Source organism: Eptatretus burgeri, chromosome 11 (genome assembly GCF_056783735.1).
Source record: "Eptatretus burgeri isolate ZD-2024b chromosome 11, Ebu_testis_v1, whole genome shotgun sequence".
NCBI classification, from domain to species: domain Eukaryota; kingdom Metazoa; phylum Chordata; class Myxini; order Myxiniformes; family Myxinidae; genus Eptatretus; species Eptatretus burgeri.
In genome coordinates, this window is record NC_140971.1 from 58,024,560 (window position 1) to 58,044,079 (window position 19,520).

Below are 19,520 nucleotides of genomic sequence, written 5' to 3' on the forward strand. Positions count from 1 at the left end.
CTATGTGCCAAGTTTCAATTTTTTCCTTCGTGCGGTTTCAGAGATACAGATGTCCAAAGTAATTTCCGTTTTTCGAATATGGCTGCCACAACACATGACCTCAGACGTCATAATTATCATTGGAGCATTCTACATGAGTAGTCGCACCAACGGTGAAAGTTTTGTCTCAATCCAACAGCAGTTACAGAGAAAAACACGAAAATTCTGTGCGGACAAACGGACAAACAAACAAACAAACAAATGAAAAATCGTGCTTAGCACGACACTTGGCAAATTTGTTGACCTTTCCGTGTGGTGGTCCAATCTGTAATGTCATGGAATGTGTGGTGTTTATTTGTTCGTACATTAATAAAATGACGCGACGTCACAAATAACAATCGGGTGCGCGTTGTCATGGTAACAGCAGCAGATTGAAAATTTTCACAACTCATTTAAAGCCACCATGTGACATTCAACAACTTATCATCGGTGCTTGTTGCCTTCATTCTGATCGTAGAAAATATTTGAAAATACCTAGGGACATTGCTTTTCAACCAGCTTTACGATCCCATTATCAGGTCTGAAATATGTTGTAAAACAAAAATATGTATTTTATATGTGTGTTTTTCATGTTTTGGGTGGCCCTGACCTTGACCTTGGGTCAATTTCGATCAAACTTTGCACACATGTTAATATTACATGCATAAATAGACAGTATAAGTTTCAATATAATAAGTGCAAAACTGTTTGAGAAATAGCCATGTGTAATTCACAAAATTCCCCATTGGTTTACAATGGGCAATAATATAAAGTGATGCAGAATCCAGATCCTGATCTTGAACATCACCAAAAGTCACATATCTTTTTGCACTGTGGATTTCTATCAGCTGTTAAAATTTCATCCAAATCGGTTAAGAATTGTGACCTGTAGAACGAATAGAATTTTTTTTAAATCACGCCAATAGCTAAAAACTTTGACGTCATATGCTTGCAAAAACTGTGCATAATTTGTACTAACATGTATTTTAAAACATTTAGATATTCCATTGAAGTTTGTTTTGGCGTCAACAGGAAGTCGCTATGACTTCCGGTTACCGAGTTATGTTCAAAAGCTTGTTTTCACCTTTTTTGACGTAACGTCGTGACGTGAAGTGCGATTATGGCGTGATTTGATCCCAGACTATTTCAGCAAGATTGGCTATCACTTGTTAAAATTTAAGAACGATTGCTTCAGTAGTTTCGGCTGCACACGAGCGTAAATATATTTTTTAAATGACATCAATAGGCAAAACTTTGACGTCATACGGTTGCGAAAACTGTGCGTAATTTGTAATAAGATGCATTTAGTAATCATTTAGATATTTGAATGAAGTTTAATTTGGCGTCAATCTCTCCTTCGGCGAGGGTATTAAATGAAAAAAATTAATGCAGGTGAACGACCAGAGACAATGGAGAAGCACGGTAATTTCGCATGCCGAAGTACATCTAAGCCGATACACCAGGAAAAAAAAAACACAGAACCATCGGAAATCATCCGTAAATGAAAATATATATCAATGAATAAAAAAAAATGAAAAAAATCAATGTAGGTCATCTTGGGTTAGATATTTATCAGTATGTTGTCCTGATGAGGGTAAACATTCTGAAATCTGGATGGGCGGTACTGTTTGATGTTTCACTGACGTTGACCATGTAATCTTTGCCTGTTTGACAGAGTTGCCGGGCTGAGGCCTCTGGGTTAGAGATGATGCTTTGGTGCAGGACGATGTCCACGGGAGATTGGGGGAGTGCTCATCACACTCCATATGTTTTGAGATATATGTATATATATATATATATATATATATATATATATATATATATATATATATTTATATATGTCTGTGTTGTGTTGTCCTATGTTATCACTGAACTACTACTTCAAGCTTCTGTGAGATCATACTAAACTTCTGATGTTTTTGGGTTGTCCGTCCATCTGTCGGTACTTCCATGTTAATTTTCTCTGTTTTCTCTGCAACCGCTTATCCGATTGAGACAAAATTTTCACCATCGGTGCGACTACTCATGTCAAATGTTGGAATCATAAATATGACATCATAGGTCACGTGATGTGGTAGCCAAATTGGAAAAAAGGAAAAACTTTGGATCTCTGCATCTCTGAAACAGCTCCATGGAAAAAAATTGAAACTTGCCACATGAGAAGTACTGCCCATGCGAAACAAGTCTGATATTTTTTGATGATGTCATTGGTGACTTCGTTGGGACGTCATAATCGCATACGTCAAACACTTTATCCGATCAGTATGAAAATTTCTGAGGGTCATCCAGGGCTAAATTGTATTGGGGAGGTGGGGGGTTGATGACGTCATAAGTCACGTGGTTCAGCAGCCATATTGTTTTTAACATAAAAACCTTCAAAAATATTCTTCTCTGAAATGACTGAACAGATTGAGGCAAAATTTTACAGATATGATTGCCTATCCATGAGGACCAAAAAGTTATTCACAAATGATATCATTGGTCACATGGTTTGGCAGTGATGATTTTTGAAGAATAAACCTTTAATAATTATCATCATCTCCAGAACAGTCTGACAAATCGAAGGGGCAATTTCACCCACATGTTCCCCAAGCCTTGGGGATACCAGGTTATTAACGAATAATTAATATGCACATGGTCTGGCTTGAATGAAAATCCAATTTAGATTGAACGAAAATCTTTCAAAATTTTTTTCTCTTCAACTGCTTCATTAATTGACGTGAAACATCACCGTTATGATCTAGTGGTCATGGTGAATATATGTTTTAAATTTCAACTTGATCGGATACATGGTCTGGCAGGCAGAATGATTTAATATTTATATTGGGGTTCAGCGATTTAAATCAAACTTAGTAAAAGTACGGAAAATGATGTAATAATGTGTGCGGAAGAATATCTGGCAACATCACGACATCGAAGAGTGCCCTTTCAGTTTAACTTGAATCTTCAACTTCAATTGCTTATAAAAATGTCATATCATGAAAATGACAAATTAATTTGCAAAATAAATGTTTGAATTATGTTTTGTGTAAATCATGACAACACAGAAACTTGGATACTTATCCTCGGTTAAAACAAGTCTGTATCGATAGCGACGTGTAGTGAGGTGTTTTGAATTGCACAGGGGGAGATGTTTTGAATTAGGTGGAGGTGAGGTGTTTTTAATAACGTGGTGGTTACGTGGCAGTGAGGTGTTTTAATAACATGGTACTTATGTGGTGGTGAGGTGTTTTTAATAATGTGGTGGTGATGTGTTTTGAATTATGTGGCGGTGTTTGTCCCACTGAGGCGATGTGTTTCTTTTTTCCATTTTTTGTGGGTGCCTAAAAACACCTCACCACACCTACTTAGGAATGGGATAGGGGATCATTTAATATTACCTTTCACATAGCTACAAAGGCTTACACATGATAGAGTGATTCAAAAAAAAAATCTAAAAAAAAATTTTTTTTCAAATTTTTCACAAATTCTTTTTTTCCTATAAACCCTCCCCGACACTCACTGATGAATCTCTGAAAGTTTGACTGATGAAGATCCATCTCTGAGAAAAATTGTGATATACACACAGACAGACAGACAGACAAACAGCTCTTATTGTATTTATAAAGCTCATTTCATACATGTGTGTGTGTGTGTGTTTGTGTGTGTGTATATATATATATATATATATATATATATATATATATATATATATATATATATATATATATATATATATATATATATATATATATATATATATATATATATACATATATATACACACATATAGCTCTTTATAACCAATGACTGACTGATATTAAACATCGGTGCCTTCCGGGTGGTATAGAAAGTTGAAATATTTAATGTCGATGGACATCGAAACCAGTACACCAGAAAAAATCACAGAATTGTTGGACAACATCCATAAATGAAAATATAAATAAATGGAAAAAAAATAGAGGCGAGTGACCCAAGACAATGGAGAAGCACGGTAATTTTGTTTGCCAATGGACTTTGAAGCCGATACACCAGAAAAAAAATCATAGAACCATGGGAAAGCATCGTAAATGAAAATATAAATAGATGAAAAATCAAATGCAGGTGAGTGACCTAAGACAATGGGGAAACACAGTTCATATGCTTACACAATATCTCAGCACACCCCACTCGTCTCATGTTTAAAGTTCTTTCTAACCACTGACTGACCAACTGACTGATATTAAAGATCGGTGCCTTCCGGGTGACATAGAAAGCTGAAATTTTGTGTGTGTTGATGGTCATCGAAGCCAGTACACTGGGAAAAATATCACAGAATCGTTGGACAACATTCCATTAAATGAAAATATAAATAAATGAAAAAAAAAGGAAAAAAAATGCAGGTGAGTGACCTGAGACAATGGGGAAGCATGGTAATTTTGTGTGCCAATGGATATTGAAGCTGATACACCAGGAAAAATCTCAGAACTATCAGAAAGCATCCGTATATGAAAATGTAAATAAATGAAAAAAACGAAAATAAATTAATAAAAAATCAAACGAAGGTGAGCGACCCAAGACAATGGGGAAACATGTTTCATATGCTAACACAATGTGGAAGTATACCCCGCTAGTAATATATAAAACTCATTCTAACCACTCACTGACTCACTCACTGACTGATATTAAAGATCAGTTCCTTCCGGGTGACATAGAAAACAAACTTTGTGTGCCGATGGAGATCGAAGCCAGTACACCCGTAAAAATCACAAAATCATCAGACAATATCCGTAAATGAAAATATAAATAAACTAGAAGGGAACATATCAGGGACATACAGACAACATCCGTAAAATGTATGCGGTAGAGTGCATACCTCTGCCACGTAATGCCTGATCCACGAGAACATACACTGCCGGTCTGAAGTTTTAGAACACCCCCATTTTTCCAGTTTCTACTGAAATTTAAGAACTTTAATGTTTCAATGTACTCTGAACTTTAAGCATAGAACAAATAAACAATTGCAGGTAACAAAGAAATCATGGAATTGTTTTGTTGAACAAAATTTAATCTAAATTTTCAACTCATCAAATTCGCTTTTGCAGAATATAACAGCCAAACTTACTTGTGGTATTCTTTTTACAATGGAAATAAAATATTGTTCAGGAAGTTCTTCCCAACACTGTTGCAGAAGTTCCCACAAATCTGTTGCATTTGTAGGTTGCTTTGCTTTCACCCTTCTGTCCAGTTCATCCCAAACCAGCTCAATGGGGTTTAAGTCTGGAGACTGTGCTGGCCATTCCATGATTTGAAGCCTACCATCTTGTTTTTTTCTTCGAAGGTAGTTCTGACGTAGCCTGGAGGTATGTTTTTGGTCGTTATCTTGCTGCAGGATGAACCCCTGCCCAACTAGGCATAGACCAGATGGTATTGCGTGGCGCTGCAAAATGCTGTTTGTATAAAGTTGGGACACCTGTAGGAATTGTTTGCATGAACTTTCAAGGCTTTATTTACTTCCACTGCTGCAGAACAGCTGCAGTTGCAAACCCATTACTTGTTCCCTGAAAAGGTCCTTTTTTTAACAACTCTGAAATGTACATTATTTTTCAGTTTTTGGAAAACTAAGCTTGTTTTTTTAACCTCTGGCAGTATACCGCTTAGCTTTGTACCATTTCAGGTTATTCACTGGACTTGAACTGCTTAAATTTCAGTAAAAACTGAAAAATAGGGGTGTTATAAAACTTTTGGCTGGTAGTGTATCAGGCCCAATACATTTTTGAAATATCATGCTATACAGTACTATATCGCTTTTGGCCCTATCTCTCGATAGTGAAGAATCACTTTAAAAATTAAATAATTCTCGTATCTCGATCCAGATTCGGATCTTCACCAAAATCGAAGCAATTCTTCCTTTTAACACACCTAACCTGTCCACCAAGTTTCGTCCGAATCCGTCCACAACTTTTTGAGATATCCTGTACACAAACAGACAAACGGACAGAAAGGGGTGAAAACACAACCTCCTTCCCCTTCGGTGGCGGAGGTAATGAAAAAAACAACAAATGAAAATAAATAAAGGAAAAATCAAATGCAGTTGAGCGACCTCAGGCAATAGGGAAGCACGGTTCATATGCTTGCACTGTGGAAACACACCCCGCTCGTGTGTGTGTGTGTGTGTGTGTGTGTGTGTGTGTGTGTGTGTGTGTGTGTGTGTGTGTGTGTGTGTGTGTGTGTGTGTGTGTGTATACAGTATATTTGCAGGAGTGGCTGTCTGTCTGTCTGTCTGTCTGTCCCCAAACTACTCCCATTGTTTTGGGGGCTAGTCCCACAAAACTTTCTGTGGAACTGGGTGTCCAAAGGTGGGTAAGTGGTTTCATAAATTTCTAAATACAATTATGATTTTCAGCTTTCACCCTCACAAAACAACTTTCTTTCCGCACGTAAGTGCATTCACGGGTTTGGCGTGATCCGTGCGTAGACTTTTCCCTTAACATCATGCCACGTTCGCTTGAGACGTTTTACTTTTTGTTTTGGAATAACCCATTTCCTTCATCATGACACATAAGAGCCAATCCCCCATCCCCAGACAACACCATCATCGTGGTCATTGTTTTCAGCTTCATCATCATTAAAGGTACAATGATTTTACACAGCACTACTCCCGCAGTTTTGGGGCTAGTCCCACCAAATTTTTTTGTGCAGCTTTTGGGGTGCCACATGTGTCCTAAAGTGAGTGGGAGTTTTAACTTTGGAATCCTCAACAAGGATATTAAATGGAAATGGAAATATTAAGAAATGTGGCGAGCCGAAAAAAGATCATTGCTCATAGTGAGGCCAAAAGGTTTGAGTGACAACTCCTTAGAGTATTGTGATATGAAGAAAGTCGATGGAAGAGTTCACCAGATGGCCATTCAGATAGAGAGAGAGTGAAAGAGTGAGAGAGATTGTGAGAATTGTCAGGATTTACAGACATATTCCAAGTGTTTGACCAGCTTGTGATTCTATCAAGGTCTGCAGGGAGGGAAGAGCCTGCAGCCTCACTGTCTGAAGGAGGAGCAATTTTACGGCAGAGGGTGGAGTCATCAACAGAGATAAACAGGATTTTCCAGAGAGTCAGAGAGATCGCTGATGAAGATTAGGATTAGGACTGTTCCCAACACACTGCCGTGGGGAACTCCAGCCTTGACTGTGAGAGGAGAGGATTCAATTGAGAGTCACACATTGGCTACGAGAGTAGAGGAAGTCAGTAAGCCATGAGTGAAGGTGGCCTTCGATGCCATAGGCAGAGTTTGGAGAGCAAGGTGGGGTGCCAGATTGCATAGAATGCTCAAGATATGTCCAAAGAGATGGTGCTGATCTAATGGTTGATATTGAGAGGGTGGAAGTAGTTGAGAGGGTAGAAGCAGCATGTGCAGTATAACATGACTGGATCTGAATCCGAACTGATGGTGTGACATCAGTCCATTGGAGAAAAGGAATTATTAACCTCCGCCATCTTCGAAGATGGATGGAGGTTACTGTTTTCACCCCTTTCTGTTTGTTACTTAAGAAATCTAAAGATTTCGTAAGTATATTGATGACTTCCGTTTCTGTTTGTTTGTTTGTTTGTTTGTTTGTTTGTAGGCACGATAACTCGAGAACAGAAGAAGCTACCAATGTCAAATTACACCACGTGATTCAGGAGGGTGATGGCTAGTGCTGATTAGATTTTGGTCAAAATCGGTCAAAGGTCAAAGTCACAGTGAGGTCAAACATAATTCCGTAAATTCATGTGGAGAAATGGAGTATTTTTGCTTCGCTCGACGTTCCGAGTTCGTTTTAACTTCGATTTTAATTTTGTCTTCGGTTTTTCCGATCGCTTAGGACGCTTAAAACTCGGTTGTCGAAATTCTGGTAAAAACCGGATGTTTTGGAGACGTTTTAAGATTGTATAAAAAATATTTCACTCGACGCGTCACGGGTCGTCCCATGATGCAGTGCGCTCGAGCAGACGCGTCGTTGAATTACGTTAAGGTATAATATAATTGCGTGGAGAAATGGAGTATTTTTGCTTCGGTCGACTTTACGATTTTTGATGGTTTGATACAGAATCATCGTAGAAACTTCTGGTTTGCCTACCTAGAAACTACCTTCTCTAGAGACAGCTTTTATTAGACAAGGTCAGAGGTCAAGTTGACGATTTCGTAAGTTCCAGTCTATGACTGCTTGTTTGTTTGTTTGTTTGTGAACAGTATTACGGAAAAACTCCTTGACGGATTTCGACGAAACTTTGTGGGGGGGGGGTCTAGGTATGGTCCAAGGATCATGCCATTAAATTTTGGACTTGGTCCCCCCCCCCAAAAAGAAATTGTTAGAGAATTTTTTTTTTTTGCATTTCTACATATTTTAAGTGATTTCCAACCCCCCCCCCAAAAAAAATAGTTTGAGGGGAAATTTTTTTTTGCATTTTTACATGTTTTAAGTGATTTCCAACCCCCCCCCCACCCCCGAAAAAAAAATGGAGAAAAGAACTATAACTCTCAGCACTGTTGACATTTAATGAATAAGATATAAGGTTCACTTGAGTGACCCAGCAGTATTGGCGGTAGAGGTTTTACACTCTCCCGAGTGCTCCCCCTCTAGTTAACCTCCGCCATCGAAGATGGATGGAGGTTACTGTTTTCACCCCTTTCTGTTTGTTTGTTTGTTTGTTTGTTTGTTTGTTTGTGAACAGTATTGCGGAAAAACTCCTCGACGGATTTCGACGACACTTGGTGGGGGGGGCGGGTTAGGTATGGTCCAAGGACCATGCCATTAAATTTTGGACTTGGTCCAAAATCCAATATGGCCGCTGGCAGCCAATTTGAAAAAATATTTGATTTTTTTTTTTTTTGCATTTCTACATGTTTTAAGTGATTTCCAACCCCCCCCCCCCCCAAAAAAAAAAAATTGTTAGAGAAAAAAAAATTTGCAACTTTTTTTGCAACAAAATTTAGATTTTTTTTTTTTTTTACCCATATATATATATATACCCACATAAAATCAATTTCTGTCTCAAGGAATCTAGTTGTGACGAATGAATTGAGTATGTAAAAGGGAAAGTTGCAAACTATAACTCTGTGAGCACTGTTGACGTCATATTGAATGAATAGGATATCAGGTTCACTTGAGTGACCTCGCAGTATTGGCGGCGGAGGTTTTGCACTCTATCGAGTGCTCCCCCTCTAGTTTGATGTCAACTGCGATGATAGATTCCATGACCTTGCTGATGATTGGAAGTAAGCTGATGGACTTTTGACGTCAAATTGAATGAATACGATATCAGGTTCACTTGAGTGACCTAGCAGTATTGGCGGCGGAGGTTTTGCAATCTACCGAGTGCTCCCCCTCTAGTTTGATGTCAACTGCGATGATAGATTCCATGACCTCGCTGATGATTGGAAGTAAGTTGATGGACCTGTAGTAAAGCGGATAAGTTTTCGCCCCTCATTTATTTAATGCGGTGATGTTGGCTGATTTCCAAGCAGTTGGAAGATGACGACGTGCAGAATTCGAGTCGAATGTTGCCAGAAACTTCTCTACCTTCTCAGGTGCAAAAGACACGGAGTCCAGGAGCAGCTGGGTACAACTGGGTCGGGTGGGTGTGGAGAGCAAGGGGTTTGAAACAAGATTTAGAAGCAAACACAGAATTGAGGCATTTGGCCGTCTCATGAGTAGAGTCGGCTGTAGTGCCATATGAAGAGAGTGAAGGGATGGAAGGGCAGCATTCTCCAGAGACAGACTTGATAAGGTGCCACCAGGTTTTAGAGCAGTGTTTCTCAACCTTTTTTGTCCCACGCCCCACTTTGATTTTCAAAAAAATGGTACGCCCCACCATGATTGGAGACTACAGTATATACTACATATAAGGAATTCCCCTTGATGAAAAGCGAGTCGTAGTGATGTAACAGCGTTGAATTGACCAAGGGCACACCTTACCGGCGGATTGGCTAACAAGGGCGCGGTGAAGCTTTTTTTTAGTTATGATGCTACGAGGCATCAGTCGCAGCTTCAAACTTTTGAAAATTTGAAAGTGCAAAGGTATGAAAGTGATCATATATTGATTCATTAATTCTGAATCCTCATGCCCCACCAAAATATTGCCACGCCCCACCTTGAGAAACACTGTCTTCGAGGGTGATACGTTTTATAGTTCAATCTTGAGATTGGCTACATATTGTTTTCTGGCTCTCCTGAGAGTGCACACACACTTGTGGGCTTTTTGGAATTATCTGAGGTTGCCTTCGCTCAGGTTTGCCTTCCAGGAAGAGGAGGCAATTTGTTTCAGAGCAACTGCCTTACCACAGGGATGTAATGTACCAAGGGCAGGAGGAATGGTATGATAACTGAAGACGAAATGGGATGGATCTGTGCATTAGGGAGAGTAGGTTTCTTTGGAAGAATTCCCAGACCGAGTTAGTATCAGGGGCGGCAGATATAGGAGACCAGTCCTGAATTGGGACGGTGGCTTTTAGTCCCTGCCAGTCTGCCTGAGTGAACTGCCAGACTCGCCGGCGCTGAGGCGGCTCTCTGAAAATAGCCGGAGAGATGTTGACTCTCACAAGCACATGATCATGCGAACCAATTGGAGCAAAGGAAGAACAGGAGACATGATTATAAATAATTACAAGCATGCATTTTGTACCAAACCTTTTTGTTCATCATTTCAAATTACTTGATAAATTGATTGCTTATGTTTGATTCGAGTATCCCCTTGAATTATAGATTACTTACCAACTAAGTATTCAATTGTAAACCATAGAGAGACAAGGTGAATGTAATTGAGGAAGTTGTACAACTCTCAGCTTTTTCAGAAATGAAAGCACCATCATCGAGTAGAGCTGCAAAGACGGGCATTGGTCAGGCCCAATGTTTTGACCACCAAGTGGTCTTCATATGGTATGATGCAAGCGTTGTGCATCTATGTGTAAAGGAAGGGATGGGGAGGTATGACCTGATTACAATATGTACACATGAGACTCAATATCGTTTTCCTCAATGAAGATGACAATGAAAATCACACCGATGACTTTTCCCTCCCTCGCCCCTCCTCTTGGAACGATTCATAATGTCTCACTCATGATGCCTGCACAGTCCTGGATGAAGACCACTCGGTGTTCGAACCGGTGGAACTGAGCCGCATTGCCAGCTGGGCAGCTAGTTGACGATTTATTTCATCTTTGAATATGGATCTTCCCATCTACAGCGAGATCCTTAACTTTTTGTTCATGAGTTATGTTTATGTGTCCAAGACAATTTTGTAGATATGCAAATGAAGCTTTGGTGACGAGCAACAAGGGATAAGAAGGAAAGGAAGACCACTTATTCACGTGTTAGACAGTCGTGACCTAGAGAGGGAGACAGAGATAGAGAGAGAGACAGACAGAGAGGAGCAACATCGGAATATTGGAGAAGAAGCGATAAAAAACAGAGACCACTGATCTGCTTGCGATGTGAAAGCAACAGCTCTTGTTCTTCGGCCTCATTGTGAGAGATTCAAATAATGTTGAGAGCTTTAGATTCTACAGAATCCAGGAAAGACAGATGTGATGCTGGGGCACCAGCCCATAGGGGGAGAACAGTACTCCATTGAGTGATGGACAAAGGCATTGTCAGCTATAAGTAGCTCTTATTTTCCCAGGAAAGACTTGGAACGATTGCACTTAGACAAACATCGATGATAAGTTATACTCTTCTGTTGTGAAAGCAATGCACCACAGAACTAGAACGAGCAATCAAAGATTGCACACCCTTGCCCAGACTTGTTTTGTGTTTTTTTTTTATAGTACATATTTTATAGATGTACTCACATTATAATTGTACTGGACATACTTTATAGAGGTACTCAATTGAAAAAAAAGAGAATGTGTGTTACTGGCGATCACTAGATGACGTTTGTGGCCGACGTAAGCACATTCTGTGCAGACAAACAAACAAGCCTGCGTAACTATGTGGCTTAAAAAACACAAAAACAAACATTCTTGATGTATGACCCAGAAGTTAACATTTTCATGATGTTTCTACAATTGTTGAGTCAATTGCAAGCATTGTTTACCTTCTGCATGTTAACTCGTATGCACTTTTGTGAACCACTCACTCAGGATGATGTGGTCCAAATCTCCCTAACCCTAACCCTAACCCAAACCCAAACCCAAAGCCTAACCCTATTCTTTGTATTAAAATAACCATAAGAGGATGTTTCGAGGGGTATTGATACCCAAACAAAAAGATGCCCAAGTCGTGGTATTTCTAAGATTATAATTGTGTGAAATATTTTACCTTATAAAGAAGCACAATCCTTGCTCAAAGGAAGATCTTTGTAAATATTTGACGCGTAAGTGATTACCAACTGCCAAGAAAGCCTTAAGTTTATTTGACGCCGCTGAACGAGTTCGCTGAACCTTTCCAGGCAAAGACACCTTTAATCCAACAAATCCCTGGGAAATTGCGCAATTTTGTCAGGAGATACTTCAATTCCACCTCCTCATGTTTGCCTTAGTAGATTTGCTCTCGCTACCCTGGACACAGCAACTACTATTTTTATGTCGTCTAAAAACAACTTGCTCTCAGGATTCCATTCCTTCCCACCTCAAACTCTCGTTTCATTTCATTTGTCGCAGCGACGAGTGATTGTGAACTTGTTTTTTTTGGTAAAATACCGACATTAGTTCTACCAATCTGGTAGGTGTTTTCAGTATTTCTACCTTGAGGAGATTGTCCCTTGATTTAAATCATTTTCCAGTCGAATACCTTCATTTTGGAGGACACAAAAGTCGTTTCCTTGAAGCTCTGCTTTCAAGGAAATCATTTACAAAAACTCTCCTTGGGGAAAAGTTATTTACAAAATAAATTCTAGTTTTGATGTTTTTGGGGATCCGTATGTAATATTACAGTGTAATAGTGGGGCAGATAACAGCAATTTTTGAGATGAATCGTGCAAACGATGATACAAGCATCCAATTTGGCACATTTGTTCTCCAGGGGATTCTAATCAAATCTGCCTGATTGGCCATTTGAAAATCCAAATTTTGAAAAATTTTGAAAAAAAAAAAAACTTCAAAATAGTCAAGATCACGAATCAATGTTTGGTGAATTGGCTGAGATTGGTGAATGTTTCAGAAACATCATCAAAGACGTTCCAAGTCTGCCATGCAGTTTTCTTCCCTTTACCGCGGAAGGCAGACACGACGTCACATCCAGTGAACCCATGGAAGTATGGGATCCCTCTTGCTTTCTCAGGCCCTACTGCAGAAACTACCTCATGGACTGGAATCCATCGCGCCTTGGCTCCTTGGACAAAGGCAATCCACATGTTCTCAAGACCTAGTTCCTGTAAAGATGGCAGTACAGATATTGCTATGACTAGTACGTCCGTGTCATTAGCCTTAATGATAATGGACTTGCTACCATCCGTCGTTGCATCCCTGGCGTGTACAAATATTCGAGTGTCAGCTTCTTCATGACAACATGGAGACACAGCATCCAGTGACTTCCTTGTGTTGCTAATGGCATCTTCTCCTTTTGTGACAATGGCTGTGCTTGTCGTCTGTGCTTCACACATCTTTTCTGCAAGGAAGTGAAACAGCTCAGTCTTGTTGCTGTAATCTCGAAGAAAGCTTCTCCAGTTACTTGGGGTCTTACTGGTTTCTGTCACTCTTCTTTTGATTCCTTGCCCCCTTTTCGACCTTGCCTCGGACTTCAGACTTGACTTGTTGTACACATCAAACACTACATCCACCCTCTCGTACCTGGCACCAGAGGATTCCACCGTTGGGATGATGTCTTCTTTAGCATAGTCATCAAATATCTTTGAAGTGCGTGGAGGTAGGGCATTGATAAGTGCTGAGCCATCAATGATGACTGCATCTCCCCTTGGTTCTCTGTCTGGGATGTTCACTTGTGCTTCAAGAATTTCAGCCAGCTGTGACTTCAAATTTTTTTGAATTTTTTTTTTTTTCTTCAAAATTTGGATTTTCAAATGGCCAATTGGGCAGATTTGATCAGAAAGCCGTACAGAACAGAAATGCCAAATTTGATGCTTGTATCATAACTTGCACGATTTTTCTACGATCTACTACACTATAAATGTTGTGCAGGTGATAAAACGAGAGAAATTTGATTTTTTTTTTTTTTTTTTTTTAATAAGGAAGACGAAGGGAGGGGAAAAGGGACAAAAGAAAGCGAGGGGGATGAGTTGGGAAAGGAGGGAGGAGAAAACTGGGGAAACGGGAGAATGGGGGTTATTTGTCCAAATCTCCTTCGATTTTGTCTCTCAACTCTTCTGTTAGTGTGTCACCCATCCCCCCGCTTCTACCGGGTGACTCTTTCAATACACGGGTTTTTGTGCATTACTTTACGATGATTAATGAACTCCGCCGCCGAAGATGGACGTAGAGTTGTGTATTCAGCCCTGTTGGTCTTGTCTTTCTGTTTGTTTGTTAGTAGGATAACTTAAAAGTTTGTGAACGGATTCAGATGGAACTTGTAGGACATGTTGGGTGTGCTACAAGGGCAAATTAATTATATTTTGGTGAATATCTGGATCCGGAACCAGTTAGCAGAATTTTTTTTTTCAGTGATTCTTCACCATTGGGAGATGGGATTTCAAAAAGTTGTGTACGGATCCGGATGAATTTTTGTGGACAGGTTGGGTGTGTGACAAGGACGACCTGATTTAGATTTTGGTGAAGATCCTGATCTGGATCCAATTAGTAGAATTTTTATAGTGATTCTTCACCATTGAGAGATGGAGACAAAAACGATATATAGCACGATATGTCAAAAAGTTGTGGACGGATTCTGATGAAACTTGGTGGACACGTTGGGTGTGTGACAAGGACAAGCCGATTAGACTTTGGTTTAGGTCCGAATCCGGATCCGACCTCTCGGTGGGATCCAAAATGTAAACTGTTCAGCCTGGCAGAGCTCTGCGCTCCACCGAATGCCGTTCTACAGTAGTTGTGTCCGTATGAACTTTATAATCCAGATACAATGACTGATTAGTTATTGTAAGTACTGCACAATAAACCTGTACATTAAAAGAGTTTAAGAACGAATGCTTTACTGGGGAGTGGTAAACCGACTTTCAGGCCACCCTGTACTATTCCTTTTGTTTTGTTATGTCCTCATCCGTTATACGTTCTGGCTCCTTCATGAGCCTCGACTTTGTATATAAATAAGAGGAAGGGGTGAATGGGGCATAGAAGAGGCCATCGAGCCATTCCAGAGAAACAAAGTCTCTCGATCGTGGTCAGTTCATTAAGTGCTGTGTGGCCACACAGCAGCTGCAAGTTCAAGCACAAACGGTGACATGTAGAAAGAACCCTTACTATAATTCACAGTGTGTGTTTGTGTGTGTGGGTGTGTGGGTTTGTTTGTCGCGCTACTCCTACAGTTCTGGCCAATTAATTCCGGACTTGCTACATAGAATCAGCATGACCCCAGTTAATGTGCAGAGGTGTTTTTATCTTTACTCGTGGTCTTGGCAGGAGGGGGAGGGACGCAAATTCTCCATGTAAATGTGTATCGTGTATCGCCACCTCCAGGTGGAGGAGGGTATTACAGGTGTGTACCATTTACAGGACAGTCATCCTGTCCCCACCTTTTCCAATGCAGTGAGAGGTATTTGAATAAGGTTAATAACACAACCCCCATGGCTGCTCCCGTCGAGAGCAGGTACTTATAGTTGTTTTAATATCTCATTTTGGGGGGTGGAAGTGGGGGGGAGGGGGGAGGGGTCATGACATACCATGACCATATGTCACACTCCCTTTCCCTGAACACTCAGGAAGACCCTTTATTTATTATTTTGCTATGGTTGGGTGGGGCAGGGGCTGAGAGGGAAGGGGTATGATGTGCAGAGTCTCTATATAACGAATCATTGATACAATAACCGGTCGACAGATGTCTCTGTTCATTATGACGAGACCCTATTGTAGTGCTCCCTAATTGTAATGTATTATGACATTTCAATTGATGAGTGGTGTGCAAATGATTGAGAGAAAGCAGTGATTGCTGTGCCTGATCAAATTATGGTCCGTGGGATTGTAAGGATTGCGTTTCTTTTGCCACAGACTGCGAAGAAACTTTCGATGAAGTTGAATGATGTGCAGTTCCATGAACCTTTCACAGATCATCCAGTCAACATGGCTGACAAACCCCACACTGAGGACGAGATAGTACACTTTGTGAAGGAACATCGCAGGTTGTACAACTTGCTTTGGGGGAAATTTAACATTTCATGCTCGAATTGCTGGGTTTTATTTATTTATTTCATCCAAACATGTGCCATTCCCTCCTCTGGTTCCTCTCTCCTTCAAACCTCCGTTCCTTTTTTATTTCTCCTCCTTCACTAGGTTACTCTACCCCCCCCCCAGTGCTGGATTAACCATTAGGCAGACAAGGCATGTGCCTTAGGGCCAGCCAAAAATTCTGGCCAAATATTATTTTCACATTAAATATTTGTCTTTTTTTGTGTTAAATATTTTGTTCTTGAATCAGTTCATCTTTTGTCTGGGGTCCATTTCCATGAGCCCAAGATCTAATTTAAATTTTTCAGGCAATTCTCTAAAATTTCAAAATGTGTCTTAGGGCCAGCCGAGGCTTAATCTGGCACTGCCCCCCCCTTCTCTTTTAATTCTAAATTTTATTTTTCTCAATTTTTCTACATTCCTCCCCTGCTCATGGATGGATAATTTGTAGATGGCTCTTTATGGTTTATTACCTCCGCCACCAAAGGTGAAGGAGGTGATGTTTTCACCCTTCTCTGTCTGTTTGTTACTTGTAAAATCGAAGATTTTTCAAGTATATTGGTGAGTCAATTTTGTTATTCTGTCTGTCTGTTTGTCTGTCTGTTTGTCTATCGCCTTCAGGTCACAATTTAAAACCGTCGTCATGAAACTTTACCGAGTTGCAGACGTACTCTCAACTGAGAAGCCCATTGATTTTGAGGTCAAAGGTCATCTTGAAGTCAAATTTCTAAAATCATTAATTTTTTTTCTGAAAAATCGTCAATTTTCATCCGATTGACTTGGAAATTAAACAGAAATTGCATCGTGCATCACTGAATTGGGAAACCAACTATTTTTGAGATCAAAAGATCAAAGGTCAACTCAAGGGCAAACTTCTAAAATAATCAATTTTCAACTGAAAAATCGTCAATTTACATCCTATGAACGTGAAGGTTGAACAGGATCTGCATAGTCCATCACTAAATTGGGAAAGCAACTATTTTTGCAGTCAAAATGTCAAAGGTCAACTCAAGGTCAAACTTCTAAAATCATCAATTTTCATCCGATTGACCTGAGCTTTGATTAAGATTGTCAATTGTAATCTTAATGAAATGAACGATTCGATGTATCCATGGCTACCTTTAGAGAGGGGGGTGGATTTTGCAAGTATCGTGCTTTGCACAACATCTTTTTCTTGTTTGCTTGTTTGTGAACAAAATATCTCAAAAAGTTGTGAATGGATTCGGAGGAAACTTGATGGACAGGTTGGGTATGTGACAAGGAAGAATTGATTCGATTTTGGTGAATATCCGAATCCGGATCCATATCGGTGAATTTTTTTTAAAGTGATTCTTCACCATTGAGTGATCGGGCTAAAATTATATATAGCGCGATATTTAAAATAAATTAAGGACGGATTCGCACGAAACTTGGTGGATGAGTTGGTTCGATGACAAGAACAAGGCGATTAAATTTCAGTTCAAGTCCAAATCCAGATCCGGTCTATCAGTGGAATACAAAACGTAAACTAATCAGCCTGACGGAAGTATGCCCTCTACCAAGTGCCCTTCTAGTTACAGATGTAAATGCTTATGGAAACGTTTAATGACAGAAGAGCCATGGTTAACATCATGATGGAAAAGTATAAGAGAGCAAGCAGATGTGGTATTGAAAAGCGAGCTTAACCAGACCGTATGGAAGAGAATATGGATAGCAATAGCAGATATCGTAAGAAGTGTGTGAGCTCTTACTTTGTAGGATTAGGGTGAGCAGCTGGACTGGAAAAGTCGGTAGGTATGGGAAATGTGGTTCCACATTAAAGAAAAGAGAGAGACAATGGAGAGTGCGTAAACTTTTCTCTTGGACCGAGTAGGCTCACAGGATGGTGATAGTTGACAAACCTGTGTGACCTGATGGAGTCAATGAAGGTAAGATATATGAGGGCAGGTACAGCAAGACCATATGAGAGCCAGCATATCACCCACCTGCTTCTGGCAGGAGAGAAACAAATGCTGCACAGCAACCTCTTGTTGTGAGATGCTGATGAAGTTCAGGGCATTGGACCCCACTACACCCCAAAGTGCAAGGAGGGTTCTGGAGTCCCAGCCTCCACCGTGTGGAGCAATATCCCATTGCACTGTTAACAAAAGCCTTTCTGGTTATGAGGAGCTTAGAAGTTCCAAGGAAGGATATTGCCTGAGAGGGGTTGCTCATATGGCATTTCCCAGGAAACATTGCAACAGATGGTGAGGCTTGAGAGCTCAAGAGACCTCATTTGAGCAAGAGGGTGGTTACAAAGATTGATGGAAATATTTGCAAAGTGGTCTTTCTGGTGAGACGAAGTAAGGATGTAGGATCTAATTGGGTTTTAGAATGTATTACGGGCGGTGACCAGTTTATGATGATCTTTTCTGGATCATCCATGAAGAGTGCAGCTGTGGCCTGGTCTATTTATCACTTCCATCATCTTAAAGGGATTGATCTCAAGCAAGGCAATTTTTTTGGCATCACCTTAAGTATCGACGAAAGGCTTTTCGTTTTTAATTGAGAGACATATGCATTGTGCACTAATTTTGATGAAGTTTAAGGTTCATTTATCTTTCTAGCATATTCCAAACATATTTCCACCACCATCCTTAAAAAAAAAGTTTCAGGGTTCGAGGTGGAAAACCCTCAAACAGGGGCATCGAGAGCCAGCACGGGCCCCGAGGCAAACAACCCCGGGGGCACCCAGCCCACCCTTTCTCTTTCTGAAAAAAAAAAATTGGACAAAGGGGATACAAACCCTTTTATTTGTAATGCACATTTCTGGTTAATAACCATTTTCTGTAAAGTTTGAAACTGGACCGTTAACAGCAGTAAATGTCTTGTTTCTGGCAAGAAAGCAAAATCAGCTTCTGGGTTTAAATGTAACGATGAGGAAATGAGGATGAGCCAATGAGGGGTTTCAGTGTACTGTTTAAAATAAATTACAAGAGAAGCTCGGGCCCCTCGGGCCCCCGAGCCCCGCCCGAGGCAGCGACCCCCCTCCTCACCCCCTTTCGACACCCCTGCCTTCAATTTATGCAAAAATGGTCCCAACTCATGTGTTGTGTTCACTATACTCTGTTTGCAGAATTATGATATTGTGAATTTGAGGACACAGGTTTCTCGACCAATACCGTATGATACTCTGATGATTGTCGATCCTGCAGACCTCTCCTTGTCTAAAGGAATAAGTGATGTAAAAGTTAGGTTTAATTTTCAAAAAAATGTTATGAGATGGACGTGCTTGAGATGGTGTTAAATAGTTTTGAT

The 19,520-nt window shown here is 40.1% G+C and overlaps 1 protein-coding gene across 1 annotated transcript in view; it reads left to right on the plus strand.

The window, feature by feature from the left end:
• Positions 1–19,520, plus strand: part of LOC147017170 (calsequestrin-1-like) — a 44,908-nt gene that overhangs the window by 21,855 nt on the left and 3,533 nt on the right. Inside the window, exon 6 of the mRNA XM_085846608.1 lies at positions 16,068–16,198. Within this exon, the coding sequence (XP_085702734.1) occupies positions 16,068–16,198 (131 nt within the window). The remainder of the gene's footprint in view (positions 1–16,067; positions 16,199–19,520) is intronic.